The sequence below is a fragment of the Diuraphis noxia genome, unplaced genomic scaffold (genome assembly GCF_037042655.1).
Source record: "Diuraphis noxia isolate RWA-SAM2 unplaced genomic scaffold, SU_Dnox_SAM2 contig0004, whole genome shotgun sequence".
In the NCBI taxonomy this organism is placed as follows: Eukaryota; Metazoa; Arthropoda; class Insecta; order Hemiptera; family Aphididae; genus Diuraphis; species Diuraphis noxia.
This window is the reverse complement of record NW_028301714.1, coordinates 27,254,111-27,274,420: the sequence shown is the minus strand read 5'-3', so window position 1 is coordinate 27,274,420 and position 20,310 is coordinate 27,254,111. Positions and strand designations below refer to the sequence as shown.

At 29.3% G+C, this 20,310-nt stretch overlaps 1 protein-coding gene across 1 annotated transcript in view; it reads left to right on the top strand.

Moving 5' to 3' along the window:
- The first annotated feature begins 577 nt into the window (after positions 1-577).
- Positions 578-20,310, top strand: part of LOC107163830 (somatomedin-B and thrombospondin type-1 domain-containing protein-like) — a 100,197-nt gene continuing 80,464 nt past the window's right edge. Inside the window, exon 1 of the mRNA XM_089226543.1 lies at positions 578-1,253. Within this exon, the coding sequence (XP_089082669.1) occupies positions 998-1,253 (256 nt within the window). The 5' untranslated portion in view covers positions 578-997. The remainder of the gene's footprint in view (positions 1,254-20,310) is intronic.

Below are 20,310 nucleotides of genomic sequence, written 5' to 3'. Positions count from 1 at the left end.
AATATTCTAAACTTACGTTTGGATGTTTAGAAACTAAAAGATTACAGACTCTTGCTGTCCGAAAAATACCACCAAAATATTAAGGCCACCATTAAAAGGAAAAAAAAATCGAATTTGGAATTTGGAATTTATAATAGTTTATTGCTTTGTATTGAAATACGTTTGGAAACCGGAAATCCAGCACGCTCGCAGAGTTTACACTTCCTAAGTCCTGAATCGTTTAAATTAGCGATTATTATTATTATTATTATTATTGTATGATTCCATTATTGTACTTTACATTAAAAAAGAAACTGTAACTCCTGATGGCCTCGGTTCCAAAGATTTTATTTTCTTGAATAAACAAAGTTTGTTTAGCAAACCAATCAAAATCATAATAACAATTTTACATAATACATCGAACTCCTGTAGTCGAATCGTGTAATAATATTTTTTATCAAGCGGTTGCGGTGGTCCGTCCGACAAGACTGGCAGCACTGCGCCGCGCGCTCGCATCCCTTTTTCCTCGCGCTCTTCTCCAGCGACAACGGTGGCGGCGCAGCGGACGACTACACAACATAACTACAAGTGCCCGACGACGACGGCAGTTCCTGTCCACCTGTCGGCCACGACAAACGCCGGTGCACCGATAACGTCGTCGCAGCACGAAACCCGCACGATCGCACGTGGTCGACTGCGCACGCACACACCTGACACTCGTCGTACTTGAATTATTTATCATTATTGTTATTATACCGTTAACCGTCCGGTTGAATATCCTTAATATTGCAATAGTATAAATAATTACAACCGAGATACGGTGGACAGGCTGCACCTCGAGAGGCGATTTTTATCTCGGTCCCATAAATCGACAACATTTATAATATTTATATTATTGCAATTAAATCTAAACGATAACAATAATAATATCACAGTAAAATAATATATCACAGTCCCAGAATACACGTATCGCGTCCCGCGGGATAAACGCAATTCCAGCCGAGCCGAACTCGATATCATGCGGCGTCGTACCGCAGCAGCAGAAGCCGTCGTCTGTGCCGCGGCGGCCGTGTTCTTCGCGCTGATCGGCGCCGTTGACGCGGGCAGCTGCTTGGAAGCTAAGCTATGCTGTCCCGGCCGCGACTCGGCGTGCGTCGTCCAGAAGACACCCATCAACGCCATCATCGAGGATCCCACGGACAAGCCGTGCTACTGCGACCACGCGTGCCTCAAGCTCGGCGACTGTTGCACCGATTTCAAACCCGCTTGCGGAGGTCAGTGCCCGCGCAACTTGCGCGCATTATTACAATTTATTATTACGCTTATTGTTTTTTTTTTTTTTTTTTTTGCTTCCGATTCGTGGGGTCAGACATACTACGGAAAAATACGTATTATTAAAAGAGAGTATACCTGACCCGAGCCACTCGATTTTCGCGGTCCATACCGGCCTATAAAAATATGATTAAGTTGTAATTTAGGCCCTACACCTCCTTTGTTTTAGGAGAGAAACAAATTGGTGTGTTTCAATATAAAAATGGTGATTTAAAAAAAAATTACAAAATTGTGGTTGTTTAAGTTTGCAGGTTATACTGTTACGGGCTACGTCTAATCCCGCTATCACAACTTTCTATATGGACTTGATCTATCTAACTCTGAGCAGTTCGAAATTTATGCATTTTTAATCACCTATTACGATTTTTAACCATTCGAAATTTCGCAATAATCAGCCAATAGGATAAGTTTGCAATTTTAACTTTAAAATCTTTTATGACCTTTAAAAATAAAATTTAGTCCTGCATATTATACCATATCGAAGCGTCATCCTCTGCTTTTAGATACTTACACATACACTACCTACATATTATTACCACTTGCTTATTTTCTTGGTCCATTTTTAAAAGGGAAAAAATTATTTTTGGTTTTTTTTACACAGTTTCATCTAATTTATCATCAAATTTGATTATACCGTTTTATTTTTTATGAAAATATACCTAGAGGTTTACTATATTTTTAATTTCTTAATCAAAAAAACAACAGCAGAACACATTCCTATAATATCAATAATATTTGTGTTGTTACGATAAGAATTTAAATTTTAAAGTTTAGATGAAAGGAGTACGTATACATAATATAGGGGATCACAAATTTCGTTCCATATTATTTTATTTCATTCAAATATTAATTTGAAAATCTAGAAACCATGCTATACAATTAAGTCAATGATTTTGTATTAAAGTATAAGATTATTATTTTGCGTTAAAAATATAATTGTTTTGAAGTATAAAAAAATTTGTTTCATCTACACTACAATTTACTTGAAATGTAGATCAGTCGTGTAAACAACTTATTTCTTATACATTTTTTCATTTCTTTCTTATTTAAACAAAAATTATAGGCGTTACGGTTTAATTGCTCAACTACTATAATCGAAAATATAATTATATATAATGTTTAATAGACGTAAAATTATTATTAAAATTTAAATGGCAAGTGTCAAAAAAAAAAAATACCTACAAATTACAAATAATAATATTATGTTAAGTTTAATATGTAGCTACATTAAACGAATGTTGGAACAACAGTTTTAATACGCATATACAATTTTCGATTAAGAACATTCTCATTATATTTTTATACTTTATACTTCATAATCATATCCAATACACACGATATTGAGTGTACAAGTGTAACAGAAAGAAATGAAAAATGTAATAACTTTTATTCTAATCAATATAAATTTAAAAAAATTATTTTTTAACATTTATTGCGTTTTGAGTACAGTTAAATATTTATTATTTTAAATTTTTAACATACATATGTCTTTCGGTTGAATAAAACATTTTGTTTTTAACCAATTTTGGGTAACATTATGTTTATCGCCTTAGAAACGTAAATCAACAATAAAAAAAAAATATTATAAATATGATTCTTCAATTTTCATTGCTGAGGAAAAATATCAAGTACCTATAGTATTCAAATGAAAATAAATAATTTCAAATTGCATCAATTTTTTTAGAAAAATTCAAAATATACATATAGCCAAATCTTAAATCTAATTTTTGGACAAATTTTAATGGTAAAAATATAAAAACATTTATTCATATTTAAGTCAAGTAGTTTTCTTACAAATTTTTAAAATTCAATATTTTCAAGAGTAAAATGTACGTACGTATAACTTTTTTCAAAATATTTATTTGGGGAATTTCTTAACACAATGACATAAGCTAATATATGTTTCTTAAATTATTTATCGACCATATAATTTTTATAATTTTGTCATAATACGTTTAACTATCTTTCTGTTACACCTTGTATTATATAAATGCGCGTATTGTTATCCTGTTTTATAATGATGTCAGTCTGAATAAACTGGTACTTAAACCTACGAAAATTAATTTAGACAATGTTATAAATTATAATATCATATTATAATGCAACTATAATATTCGGCGATATTTCATTTTGGGCTCGTAAATTAGATGACGCGCGTACTTATATGGAAACCGGGAACTTTGCATGCGGCACGACTTTTGTACGATTTATGCTCGTGTACAATAATATTGTTGTAAGTGCATCGTATAATATGATGCCTTATTTGTATTTGTATTTTTGTTTTCGACACGCGCGATTCGTTACAAAACGCGCGCGCAGCAAATACGCGATTAAACGAAATTGAACGACTTTTATAATAATAGCTCCACGGGTATAATATATATATAGATATATAACCATAATATCGTGAGCTTTATGTTTGAGATCGCGTCCGGAAAAAGGTTTTGCGAATAGGGTTAGGTTTATCCGGCGCGTGTTGAAAAAAAAAACCCGTTTTCTTATACTGCAATAACTGAAATTATTCGTCAGCCAATGTTTTTTAGGGGAGCGACTTTTTAGAAAACCGTATGCGCCGTGACTACCTACTTACATACCAATTACAAGGTGATCCATGTAAGTATCTGCACTTGTTTTGAACAACTTTTTTCAAAATATTATTTTTATTATCATCGTTTTTTTGTAATAAGTTTTTACTTTTTTGAAGAACACCATACATTATTAATACTTCATTCCGAAGCACAACATTATTCAAAGTATTTCAGCTTATAAAAGTACCTAGTTCATTAGTTATGAGTATTTAATTAATTTTGATTAAACAGCATTTTGCAGAATACCCCTGTTGTAGTGTTGTACAACTCTATTCCGTTCTTCAAAATTTCAAATGTTTATAACTAACTTGAACTACGCGTCAATGTTAACTACATATTGTCTGAAATTCAATATTTATTATTGATTGAATAAAAAATAAAAATTCAGCATAAAAAACTTAATTTTTATCAAGAATGACATCATTAATAAATTATAACTCTGCAAAAAAATATATTTTCAAAAAGTTGAAACTTCAATATAATTAATGTATAGACACTTAAGTTGATCATCCTGTATATAAGATCAGGCGCTGCCCTGAGAATGTCGAGAAAATGGCTTTTTTATATAAACTACAGCTGCAATAGCACAATAGTACATAATATACCTCATTACGACGTACAATGTTCAACACAAATACATGTATAGGTACTGTCGTGGTGTGATGTCCGAAATGTTCTGACCGTTTTTACAGGCTCGAAACTCGATTTTTAACGAAAAGGAAGAAAGAAAAAAGCTCGCATTGTTGTAAAATCGATGTAGGACGTAAGTAAGTACTTATAGGATCTGACCAGAATCTGAAAGGTCCGGGCTATTCACAAAACTAAACAATAAGTGTATATTATCGTCGTAGCAGACGGCTATTTATTTTATATTTGGACGCGAAAAGCAGTTCAAATAAATGATAAAATAAGTAAAAGGGGTAGTCTGATTTCAATTCGATACAATATTATCATATCATTGATGTGTTTTTGGGCATTATATAGTGCAGTGGAAAAATATCTTGTATTCTTGTAGCAGCATGATGCTAAATTTTGTTAAAAATTAAATTAAATTTAAATGTTCATTGTTGATTTGCGTCTGTATGACAATAAACAATGTGTTACGAAAATCGCTTAGAAAAAAAAAGTTGTACTCAGCCTTGTATAAAAACATGCCAACTTATCTTTGTTAAAATTGTTCTCGCAGTTTCGCCCACACTAGGATTAGGATCACTATATTTTATAATATCTCTAGCCCTAAATGGTAGCCTGGTTATTTTTGGTCCAGGGTGAAAAATTAATTAGGAGCACGTACCTATATTTTTTACCAAAATGTAGAAAGAGTTCTACTACATTACAATATAAAAGTTAAATTTAAGAAACTATAATAATATTATAAATATTTATGCAAAAATAATATACGGCTGATGGGTTGGATAAATTAAGTCATCGCCAATTGGCTAATAAAGCTTAATATTATCGCAAATATAATATATCCAGTGTTATAAGTAGAAAATAATAATAATATCCACCACATAAAATGTAGTAGAAATCGTTTATAATATTACAGGTAGTAGCGTTGGCATTGCGTAGGTTTAACGACCTAAAATTAGAGGTTCTTGTCAAAATTCCAATATTTTTGATTGTACTAATGTTCATCGGTTATTATGACGTTTTTATATAATGACCATACGGATGTAATGACATTTATTTTTGATGAATTTAAAAAAATATTTTATCTATAATAACGACAGGTCATTATTATTATCGACGGTTTACGACAAGCATAATTTTCAATATAAGGCAAAATATTATATAATCAGTGTCAAAATACATGGCCATTAATAACACAAGTTCAAAAACATTGAAAATATAGAAACAAGTCTATATAATTTATATTTATAAAAAGAACTTGTTAACTTGTTACTTGTTGAAAATAACAAATTTGTTTCAATTTTTATTTAAGAGGACAACACAGCGCACTGTTTGTTTTCTCTCTCCGGCTCTGCAAGTGTAACATACTAAGATAGAAAAAACACATCTACAGAGAATTATTTTTTTCAGTTTCTGAATAATTTTAGAGTAAAATAATTAATTTTATAATCGATTGTAAATAATGTTTTTGAGGTATAACCTAACCTAACCTAACCTACTGATATGTATCAATTTGTCTAAATATTATCTCAAAACAATTTAAATGTCATTTTAGTTGAGAATTTCTTTTTCTTTTTTTTGAAAGTCGAACACAAAATTAAATAATAATAAAATACAAAACTGATACATTATACCCGCAAAAATATTATTTTCTATAATTTTTGTAACAGATAATTTAGGTGAAAACGTTTTATCGCTAGCGTAATTGATTTGAAAAGCTTAAAACCATATTTCCCATAAATTTTAATTTTGAAATATTGTTGATGGGGGTTCTCAAAGTAGGTTTGGTCCCACTCCTGTTTGCGTTATCGAATAATCGCCTGAATATCTTGTGACACTGCCAAGGTAAGGGAAAATGATTTTGGAAAAATGTTTATATATAATACATAAATATATAAAACGCTTATATATTACGCTTAAAACGTATAACATATTATACATTTATATAAAATTTATATTCCATCATCCATCTTAGATATATTATACTTAACTTATTTCATATGTACATTGTACATGCCATATACGTCGATCCTCGTGGTTTTATTAAGTAGGTATGAATATTTTTCTGGTCTTATAATTATTGCCTCGTTTCTTCTCGGGGCAGAGACCAATGCAAAGTATATCGTGTATAAAGTTATACGATTCGAAATGCGACAATCGGACGACATACATTGTATAATATTATTATTATTTGGTATATTTATTCCTTACTATGTTTCATAAAAGAAGTTGGTTAGTAGTCAGACCTGAATATATTATAGACAAGGTATAGCCACATAAGCACGTGACTATAGCATTAGACAGTCTAGTTTCACAAAATACTCGTCATAGTGCCTATTCAAAATTTAATAATGTTTTGAAATTAAAAATATTTTAACACTATATAGATTTTTTTATTACGTGATGTCTTTTTAATGGAAGGTTTATAACTAATAAAATACTAATTAATACTTAAGTTTGTCTATATTCATAAGTAATCACAAAAACTTGTATAACAATAATAGTACTTGCAGAAAAACCATTAAACATTTACCAGTTAGATATTGCTAAACAATAGGCTATTTAAAAATATGAGCTTACTACTTAAAGCTACGATCAGACGTAATCCGGTCCCGTAGCTGGTATATCCATACTATAATTTATTATAGTATAATAGTAGGTATATAATGTATTTTGAAATAAATACATAATAGTACTGTAATGAATACATATAAATACTATATAATATATAATATATACATATAATATCTTACATAGTTACATAGGTATTATATATTTAACACGAAGACGAATAAAACAAAATAAATAAAGATATGAATGCAGGATTAATTAATATTAATTTGTAACACTCCGATAAGCTGTGTTTTTAGTGGAGGGTTTGGAAAAGAGTTCAAGATATTCACTAGCATATTCACTCGGCTTCGACCGAATGTTTTTATATAGCCCAACCCTAATTTACACTATTTGATACATAAGTATAAATGTATTTTACAAATATACAATGCTCACCGATATACTATATATGTATTTTTGATTTTTGATTAGGTGCATATAAATATTATTTTTCGAGCTGACTCGAGAGCATTCGGTGTAAAATTGACCATAACAGTGAATCAGGGATCTGAATTGTCGAAGCTTACCAGTTCAAAATGTTTAATGTTTAACTGTGACATTGTGTACTTTATTGATGGTCATCGCAACCAAAGTCTTACGGGAAATTGAAGACGTTTGAATTTGAATGGCCATAAGCAATAATATCACCTTTTACAAAGTTACTTCAAATTTTAGCTTTATTGGGTACTTTTTCAAAGACTTTACCTGCAATCTTGGAGCAACACAACTTTGATGCATTCAAATTGCGTATTCAAATAACCATAGTTCCAGCTTTTAACTTATGCTCATGTGGAGGGAGCTCGTAGCTATAGCTGGATTCAGTAAAACTAAATAATTATTTCGCTTGTTATAATCACTTTTAGTAGGGATGGAAATCGATGCAAAGGTCTTTCGCGCAATAATAACGCGAACGCGTACCTAAGTTTATATACATACCTAATAATATACAATTCCAACAGCCCCGATTCCCCCGTCGCATTCGAAACGCGACAGCCGGACGACCCCGTGTTATACCTATATATATGGCTCTAGCTTTTATTATTATTATTATTATATATTCCTTACGATAAAATAGTTAGCTGGTACCCATACACATACGCCCCCAAACGATTTTCAACCGTTTAAAACTTCTACACACGTGGCACGCATGTATAGATATTATATATGACGCTGGTCGATTGGTAGGTGTACCTACACTGACTTTGTCACCCGACGCGCGAATTTATATAATATAAAATATATAATTTACGGGCTCACAAAGTTTATTCGGTCGCATGTCATAATTTGATAAACCTAACCTAAAATAAAATAATGTATAGTGTATACTTGTATTGAATGTTTTTTTTGCATAAATTTGAAAATTGTGTTATGTGCATTGTGCATACTGCATATTATAATATTATGATTCATGATTTACGCGCAAACCTACAAGTTTCTCTACATCTTGGTCTCACGTCGTAGTCATCGCAGTTTCGATCAACGCGTATAATATTATAATATTTTAAAATATAATATATCGCATACCTAGTATAATATATTATTATGCATATCAGTATACATATTGTATTATCGTATAATATAATAGTATGAGTTTTTGGACGGTTATTTTCACCATCTCTCGTGTATATGTATGTATATATATATATATATATATATATATATATACTATATAAAGATATATACACGAGAGACGGAGAAGTATTAGATACGCACATGCACGCGTTACGCTGCTATACTTTTTATTATTATTATTTATTTTTAGTTTTAAACGCGATCGACAAGCATTAGCATTTTGATAAATGGCTTTGAACTGGTATAATATAATGATATACGTTCGAAACGGTATTGTATATTATATATTTTAAAATATACATAAACGCAGTATTTTTTTTTTTTTTTTTTGAGAGGGATAGGTATCCCCCTTCTTTAAAAAAAAAATATTTTAGTTTAATTATTTCATAATCAATAACAATATGAAATTTAAATATTCGGAACCCAAACGGATAGCCAAACGGTGACAAATTCTTGATCTTAGATATGATGCACCTCATCGTTTAAAAACCCGTTCGAAAATGTCGTGGCATGCGGGACAACAATAATAATTATAGGTTTTCATGATTAAAAAAAAATAACCTTCCAATGACGTCTGTTGTTGCAGTATTCGATGGGCGAATATAAACGACTAAAAGAGTCATAATGAACCACATTTAAGACAAAAAATGGTATAAAAAAGAAACCATCATTCATTTCGTTGGATTAAGGTAGGTTTCACTGATGAATTTGCCGCACAATCCACATTAGTTAGAAACTTAGAAACATAATATATTTTCGAAGAAGATCTTTAATTGCTCACAAAATGTTTATAATCGTTTTTATTTTTCATCATAATAGGTACAAAACCGCACAGGTTTTTGTTTTAGCCATATATTATAAAATTATGTAACGTAGGATAATATACTATCTTGTAAGGTCTCTCATTTATACGTTTTTAATTGGAAAAGTGGATTTTCTCCTATTAATTTGATTTATTGAAGATGAAAAAGTTTTCGATCGTTAAATGTATGGAAAAAACGTACGTAAGTATAATAATATTCTCATTGAATTCAAAATATATAGTTATTAATAAAATAATACATAGAAGGAATTCTAAGTAATAATGTATTCTATACGCGTATACCTACTATATGTAATAGAAAGATAGACTTGGCGAATAAAATAACTTTTGTTCTAATCAATATTAATTAAAATTTTTATTTTGATGATGATGATGATAATATGTATCGACGCTTTTTGTGTAAATACCTACCACCTACGACATAACATTTTTTTTATGCCAAAATATATAATAAAAAATTAAATTCATTTTCTTTTTGTTTTGTTTTACCTCTTTGAAATTGTCAACTTGTAAATCTAATTTTTGGATTAATGTAGTTGGTAAAAACTTTTATTCAAATCAACTAGTATATTTATTTTTATTCATTATATTGAGTATTTGGAGTAAATTAGTTTTGAACGGTACCTAATAAAGAAATTGCGTTCAACGAAATATTCTTTTCGAGAAATTTCCTAACTTAAGAATATTTCTTAAATTATTTATTATTCATCTAACTTCTGTCATGCGTTTAATTTATATAGATTTTTTTATTTGTAAAGTATTGCTGTTACACCTTGTATAAATAGTTTATTATTTGTATTACACATTAAATCGGACGATGCCCGTTTCCACCAAAAGTGTACCTTTCCCTTTGCCACCAAAAATGTATTTTTCCCTTTTCCACCAATATCCGTTTCCACCAAATAAAATTATTTACCACGTTTTTACAAAAACAATTGTATACTACTATATTCTACGATTGAAAAAAAATATCAACCAATTATATATATAAGTAGATACAATATATATAATATATAACTAAATACACTAAGATATAATTTTTTCAATTCAGCATTAGTATTTTAAATAAACTTATTACTGTATTAAAGATTTTAATATAATCGTAGTATACAAATTATTTTGGTAAATTAACCGTGGTCGTAACGGATATTGGTGGAAAAGATACAACTTTGGTGGAAAAGGGAGAGGTCTACTTTTGGTGGAAACGTATTACCTACGCCCATTAAATCTTGTGTTTCCAAAAATTTGTTGTAGTACCGCACGCACGTGTAGTGTAGTATAATAGCTATATAATATATATTATTATTAAAAATGAATTGAAAAAAAATAGCTTCATTTGCGGTCTTATATCGGACTGATTTTTATTTTGCATACACATACTTAATGGGTCTACAATACATCCATGTTCGCGGATGCTTCGTTTTTGTTTTATATATAATATATTATACAACAGAATAGCGAAGGTAAATCGAAACGAATTAAATTACGTAATTGGAAATTTTTTCATTTGATTTTGTAATTTTTGTTAGTTCACTCGTTTCAACATACCTTCGAATGTAAAATCAATCGAATAAATTGAATAGATGCATTTGTATACCTGTTACCATCGCATGCACGGGATTCTGCAGTGAATGCATATTTGTAATACAGGGGTTGGTACATACGGGAACTCCGATCGAATTCAAACGTTATCATTATTATTATTACTTTACACGGATGAATGGTGTTTAAATAGGAATTAAAAACAATTATTGTGACGATAAAATGCGATTGGATGTGTTTTTAATTGAACAACCAACATTCGAGTTTTTGGAAATTTCGTTTTCTCGCTGTCATCGTATGCGTTCGAAATTATATTTTAACGCTATAAAATTATAACTACGCACATGTGATATTATTAAATGCTATGCGTTATTGTAGATATTATAATATTAATATATTATATACCTATATAAGTACCGTGGTAATTGCCATCATGTGTCTAATATACATGTATAGATACATCAATTTGCCAAACAAATCAATGCGGTAGTGAAAATTATTTAAATAATCTTGAATCTTCATCTTTAATTTGTATATGAGAACAAACAATAAAAAAGTATTCAAAAATATGGTTTACAAGTTTAGGCATTTAAAAAATCAAAATTCAAATTTTTCATGATATATGCATTATTTAATATTTAAGCATAAAAATAGGGTAAGCATACACAAAAAATTATTTTTGATATGGATAAGGTACAAGATGAAACGAGTGTTTAGGCGCTGATAACATAAGTATATAGTAGCTGCATGTACTCGTATAGTCCTCGCATAGACCTTATAAGGTCTATGTTAGTCATTCTGCCATCATGCTGCGTGTAAAGTTCGATCCTCGCTCGAGCTTATATTAAATATACTTCATGTATGTATTATGATATGTATAGAAGAGAAGAAAAAAAGCTTTAAAGTAATTAACTTTTTGACACGGGTCTGGTAAACTTTTGTATAATCGCACTGCTTGCACGCGTGCGAGCGCGCGAACACACACACACACACACACATAATTACAATTTAGTATAATCTTGATTTTCAAACTATACCGCATATAGATAGTAAAATAGTGTTATAATATATAGCACCTATATAAATGGTGCATTCGAAGCTCAAGTCATATATATAATACCAGCGGATGGATATTATAATTTAGCTACAAGATCGTAAAAAATAAAAACCGTATAATGCGTATATGATAATATAAATAGTAACCACGATCGTATCCTTTATCGCTGCATTTATACAAGCAGTTGTATATGTGCGTAGGTCTAGGAACAATAAAAACCACGGATGTGGCTAGATTAGACGAGGAAAATATATGAATTTTCACGTCATATTGTTATAATAAATTATTCAAGTACCTACTATCGCATCATAGTTTAAAAAAAAATTATAAACCACATAAAGATACTTATAGAATATTGTATAGGTATAGACTAGAACAGCAGTTATATAATATTATTGAGACTATAAAGTATTAAAAATATTTATTTTTTTAATTAACAAATACCAACACATATTTTTATATTATATTGATTACTGAGTATAGTGATCCATTTAAAGCAGACACACATTTTAAAAAAACAACTATACATAAGGCTCCCTTAAATGGTATAAAAAATAATATAAATAATTTAAAATATGATTATTATTAGGTAGATATATACTTAAAATATTCAAAAATTGGAATTTAAAAACAGGCTTGAAGATGCTTGCACATAACCTATAAATATATTTAATGTAATACGTGTGAGTGTATTCGCGGAACTTGGATAGTTTTGAATAGCACCGTGGCGGTATGAAAACATCTCGGTTTTCTGCGTAAACAGTGCCGGGACTTGAAAAGGTTCGCAGAAAATAGGCTATTAATACAAGTTTTAATGAATAGTTTGCCGCCAAAAAAAACTTTTCCCGTCTAATTGCATTTAATTGCAATAAATTTTAATATTTTAGACCGAGAACTTGCAACGGTATTTATGATATTATTATTATATAATGTGATGATAGAAATAATAAGATAAAAGATTTAAAATTTTTCAAATACGGAAAGAATAATGGAGAAGCTCTTCATGACCTATATATCTCTTTACTACAAGAATCTTGCTATAATATAATGTAATATAATACAATACAATATAGTCCCTGACCCTGTAACAGTGGCATCTCCGTTGGGCGTCGTCATATAAAGAAATCTCAACGAAATAAAATTTCTATAAGCCTTCGACCCTTGGCCAACACTCCTAACCAAAAGACGTCACGAAGTTGTAATTAGCAGACTAAGAATTGGACATACTTGGTTTACAAATTGTTTCCTCATGAGACACACAATGAACCTGACCAATGTATATCCTGTGGGGAACCTCTAACCGTTAAACACGTTCTTCTATTCTGCCGTAATTTTTCATATACATATAACAGAACATCCTTAATCACATCAAATCACCTATTTGAAGCACTTAGACTTCATGGAAACTCCAGCAATTTCATAACTTCCCTAAAAACAACCAAAGTGTATAACTTTATCCAATTTTCTTTTTTTCTTAAGACGTGTTCTTTTTTCTGCCCTTTTTTAGCATAATATTTGAATTAATCATATTGTAATATTTCAGAACTTCATATTATATCATAGTGTAATATTAATATCGTAAATATCTTAAACCAATAACCTTATTTGTTAATACCTTGAGTTAATAAAAAAAAAAAAATAATAATAATAATAAATCATGTACCTATCCACTACATTTTAACGTGTCAATTTAATAGACTGACACGTACCTCATTCGTTTGATTGACATTTTATACGAACATACAATGGATACATGTGGGTATACTCTTAAATACAATTCCACGATAAGTATTTGAGTTTCTAATTTGTTTGAGTTTTTTTTTTATCCTTCAAGATATAACCTCAAATTCGAATATAATAACACGTCCAACAACGTGATCAATTCGAGGCAAGGAATTCTTTTTTCAAAATTTATGTAAAGAAAAATATAAGATTAAATGAAGAAACTTAAAAAATGTTGGCCCCTAGCCTTGGCCCGTTCCTTAAGGCTGCACTGGTGGAGACCATAGTTTATACTCTTTAGAGCATAGACGTAGAATGAGGGAGTATCTATAAATGGACTATAGCCTCCCGTAAACTTTTTATTAGTAACATGTTCACATTGTAATGTGTTATGTATCCGAAACATTATAGGCTACAGGCTCCAAATAAATTCATCAAGTCTATAGACCCAAATGCGTCATTTAGAGTAAAATCATTGAGAAGCAAATATCCTGAAATCGTGGATAAAATAATAAAATTGGTAGAATATATATATATAGGGTAGAAATAATTGCTACCCTTCGCTATCCCGTAACTAAATACATATATGACGAAAATATCGCGTATATGTATTATGTATATGATGTTAATAATTGTATTTACAAACGTAATACATATTGGTAAAAAAAATCATTATAATTATAATGATAATGAGGCTTAAAGTATATATATGCGTGGTAGACGTAAGTCCAATATTGTGCGCAGATAACATTAAAATTATCTACATAATATAACAAATACTGCGTTGTTTTAAATTTAAAAATTTAAAATGATATAAAAACGAAAAAATCAATTAAAATCGATAAAAATTATATCTAATTATCTGCAGGTAATCAGATAATAGTTTTATTTATCTAGATAAGATAAAAAGATAAATATTTGTATCTAGATAACTTTATTCAGATAATCGCAACATCTAGACGTAACCAAATAGAGTTGATTCACGGAGATGAAGATTTAGATGATTATATAAGTAATATGATGTAAAAATAAAAAATATTTATATAAAAGAAATATGTCAAGAAGTGGAGGGTTTTTTTTTAAGGTGGCCAGGTATACGTCTATTATACTAACAGAAATATAAATTCAGATCTTGCAAACATAATGTTTATAATAACAATAACGTGATGATTATGAGTTACAAAAAACGATTGAAATTTTAAACGTAGTTAATTTGAACGGAAAACGAAAAACTAAAAGAAGAATTAAACACTGTAAAACAAAACATTTGATAGGTACCAATATCGGTTAACAAAACGATACATAAAACATAATTAAACAAATTACAACGCAAAATGAAATAATTAAAACCATTTTATATCTCTGTAACAAAGGAATGTATTTTTTTCATTTATACTGAAGGTTTCGTGGAAATCTTTTTCAATTAATTTTTATCTCGGAAAAAATCCAAGTATTATATTATCCTTACCGTATCCTGGTATTACGGAATTACCAGCCAATTATTATTATTAAATTGTTCACATTGTCCGTAATTTTATTTATAGTAAACAGAAATTTAACATTAAATCCTGGACCTTATGGTATATCCCCTAGTCATGAGATGACGCTTAATTGCGCAGTAGACTTTTGAACAGGATACCTTGTACACTTGATATTTTTATTTTAAAACAAATTATGAACGAATAAAAAAACTTGAAAAAAAATTACAATTTTAAAATACTCAAAGCTCGCGTCAAAACATCAACAAAAATAAACCTAACCTTTCGAGGTGTCCTGGATAATATTTTTTACCTGTGCATATTTTAATTCTATTATTCACTGTTATACTAAAAATAAATTCGTTTCCTCGTCAGGTGTGCAATGTTACAATATAGACGCATATTATAAATCGGAAACAATACGTGCTGGTATAAAGTGCGTTATGAAAATATTAATTCTTTTTAAAAATAATTTGAACGTAAACAATCTACCTAAACCTTTTTGCTTTAAGCATGGATAAAGACAAACGAAAAATTCGTATAGATTTTTAATTCAATAACATAATACACACGGCAGGTAACGTAAAACTAATTTTTTTTTGTCAAACGGGAGCTTTGCAGGATAATAATATAATATATATCTCGATTTCCTATATTTAGTTAGGTCGGACGAATTAACATAATAAATTCGGTGCTCTCACACGTACGCCTGATGTATACATCTTGGTTATTCAGTTTCAACACACACACACACGCATATTATATACGTGTTTTAGTAGTTTACACACTGCACATATATGTATACATTATATACAATATAACGCGGGCACGCGCTCTCTCAGAGAGTTCGTCTTCATCTGATGATGCATATTATCGAGTAATGGGATTATGGTTAATCGTATTGTATCCGTGTCATACGCAACATCGTTTCGAAAGATTATTTCAGTAGCTTTGTCGCGGTATTTGTACCCTTTCTTGTACCTCTATATATATATTTGGTATAACTGTATAAGTTACAACATAATATACGCCCATTGTATATGAACCGCGCATATACACAGATAATGATGTTCACCTGCAAACTTTACTGTTTATCACATTTTCCGTTTAATTTAATGATAAATTCATACAATTTCTGATTTTTAGAATTTTAAGATTTACCCTAACGCCATATTCATAAGTATAAATTCTCAATTTGTTGTTGCATACTACCTAAGTCTTAAATATTGGCGAATATAGATAAACTTATTTTTGTCACATGGTAATATTATTTAGAGTAATTTTTTTGAAAAATTGTACATACAAATTCAAAATTTGAACGAGCAGTTTATCAGTTAGTTAAGTTAATGTTTAATATAGTCCTTAAAAAATTATAGATGCCTAATATCGGATTGTACTTAACCCATTTTATAAAATTATATACTTAAATACTGACAAATAACTAAAAAAGTAAAAACCCATATAGCTCTAATATTAATTTTCATCTCATAACCATGGTTCTATTACTATCCTTAATTATGCACAAAGATAAATAAGTAAAATGTATTCGTTTGAATTTCGATTTTAATAGGTATCCATGTCAAAATGTTCAGGAATATTTTGAAGTGCAGAACTCTGTATCTCCTTAAAAGTAGGACGAAAATCTCAAGAATTTAAAAATAATATAATCTTTCAAATATGTTTAAACATTTAAAAATCATTTTTTGAGTATAACAGCTTTATTGAAAAATGAGGGGGCGAGTAATGAGCATGCTTGGTGAATCGTACTGTACAATATGGTAAGTACACATATGCCTCACGAACTCAAAATACAAACTTACATAATAATATTGTTGATGGCTATAAATGTTTAGTATTCATCTAATAATGACGTATAGGTATAGTTTTCTATACTCATATTAATATTTTATTGTATAGTGTGATTTTTTGGTTCAAAAATAAATCACTAACAACCATGACCATTTAAACATGTCGATGTGTGTTATTAATAAAACAATCTTTTTTAAGCTCTCTGCTTACCTATGTGTACCTAGCTACACAACCACTCTTATTATTGATATTAGACAATATTGGTATTATAGTCTACAGTCTCTGATTTTATCTTATCGATTTTTTATTTCGTTTACATCTACATCGACGACGACTCGTTTCTTAGGTCACATTCTATTTTATTTCCTCTCTTAATTTTCCAACACACACACACAACATAATATTTTTCAAATACATTGTTCTTTGTATACACTGTACACTGTATCTCTAGAATAAATACTGTATAATATAGACACATTCCTGCATTCGTTTATCTGTCCAATTGTTACGTTACGCCCTTGATTGGATATCTCTGCACCCTAAACAAACACGTTTTTGATTTACCGAACATCGTCAGTCGGACCGCTTTTTTTCCTATGCATATACCTATATATATATTAGACTTACTATACTTTTATTTAAGATGGGTTTTTTAAAACTCATTCATTTTTTTCACTTGTCACAACACTATCTTACACTAATATATATATTTCTACTATCGGTCTGGCTCACCCACCTCCTTGCAAGAGTCTGCAGCAACGTCTGGAGCAGCGTTAACAATAATAATTTACGATTAAACACTACAACAATAGTTTTGTCCGCTCGTAGTATCGGAATATTTTGCACTATACTCTATACCTACCTATACATGTTGTTATACGTAACAAGATAGTTACCGAACTTATATGTATCACCATATCGGTTAATAATTATTCATTAAATTTATATTTTATATACTTTTTTTTTTCGTGTTATCGACGACGCTGCCGGAACTGCTTGCGCATTATGTCGAGAGCGTCGTCATCGTTTATTACATAAAATAAAATATATATAAAAATATAAGATACGAATGCGACTATTACAATAAACGGATATACTGTGTGTAGGTAACTGTAAAATGACTTGACAAATGAAATGGCTTTTATTCTAATAATCGATATATTAATATATATTGTTTTTTGTTCACATGTATACAACATATATATTATAGTTGATAGACGTCTAGTACGTTTGCGCTATAGTGCGATATATAGTAAATTTAAAATAACCGATATTTAAAACAAATTTCTAGACAAAATTGTATGGCAAAAACCTTTATTTGAATCAAGTGTTTTATTTTTACAATTTTGAATAATATAAATTTTTTGGTGAAATTGTTTGAAATGTAGGTATAGTAACTTTTTTCTTAATAATACTTTTGGGAATATCCTGAAATAGTATTTATTATTTTAAATTTTTCATCATCTATATAATTTTTGTCATATACCTATGTTTAACTACTATAATTTTTTTTTTTTGTCTGCAGGACTTTCTGTTATACCCTGTAACTATTATATAATACATATAGGTACTTAACTATACTCTCAACGAGTTACAACCTGCAATGTATCTTAAACACCAGTGTGCAGTGAATTACCATGATGTGTGTCAACAAAAATATTTTTTATTATTTTCGTATGTGTTCGAATTATAAATATATTTGCTATTATTATGGCGTTATGACATAATATTTAGAACCGCAGATAATAAATACGATATTGTGAAGATAGTCTCATTCTCAATAATAGGTTTATTATGATAAATGCTTTATAAAAAATCTGTTGATCGTATTATATTTTTTTGTGATTTTTATGAATTATAATTAGAGTGTCGTAAAAATGTTGAAAAGCACTAATATAATATCATACTATTGTTGTATAGTTGTTTTTTGTACGTATTGGCGCACAGACAATAATTCATTAAAACCTAAATCATCAAATAATAAAAATATTATTATTTAATTATAAATTAATAAGTCTGTATAGTATCGAAATATTAATATAGTAGTTAGCAGTTGCATAAGTATTTGCTATAGGTGGTTTTTAATTACATATTACGATTAGAGTTACTGCAAAATGTTTTGGTATTTATCTTTTTTTATAATTATTACTTTTTATGAAGTATCTTCCCATTGATGTGTGTTGTGTATATCAGTATAAATTAAAGTAGACTCGATACTATATCAATAATATATCCATTACATTAAAAACACATATTCTATACATAGCCATTTTCAGATCTCATCGTTTCTCTTTTAAGTCATAATGAATGAATATAAATGTATTCTCTTGAGTTTGGAACTCAGAAATACCTATTTGATCAGTCATGCAAGGTCTCATACACTCATGCGCACTGCTATATTATAGGCTATAAGTACGCAAAGGGAAGAACCCATATTATTAAAAGTTAACAAAACGAATGCAAATATATTATTAATTTAAAACTTAAACATGATAAACATGATTAATAAATAATGATGTCTGAATGCCACAATTTGTCAGTTACAAACAGGTGACCGTGTATTAACAAAACAAATTAATCACATTTTATGTAAACCTCATAAACACAATATATTTTAATGAATAAAACGCGCACGCGCGCGCGCGTGTGTGTGTATTAATCATTATTATTTATTATTATTCCGAAAAAAATGTTCATTGAAATAATTAATATAGTTTTTATAATTTGAATCGTTCGGTCGGTATACCAGCTGCATGATGTATTGACGTATTTAAATTATTAAAATAAGGTAGGTAGGTACTTACAACGATAAAACACACGACAAAGTGCGTCGTGAATCAAAATCAAGTTCAAAAGTTGAAATGTAATAATAACTTACGATTGAAATACATTTTATAGTTATAATTGCTAATGGTTCTTTATTATTGACGCGAAATTGTGATACATCGTAGCCGTCAAATCGTTTGCTTCGCATTATGGAAAGAACGAGACGCGTATCATGAATCATTTATAATCACCAATTATTTCATGTGAAATATTAGCGCTACTGTTTTTTGTGTAACTAAAAATAGTCTGTGAAATTTGTAGAGTAGAGGGTATAATAACCATAGTAATAATAGTAATAATTAGTAATTATATAAATAGATGGATTATTCGAACAAT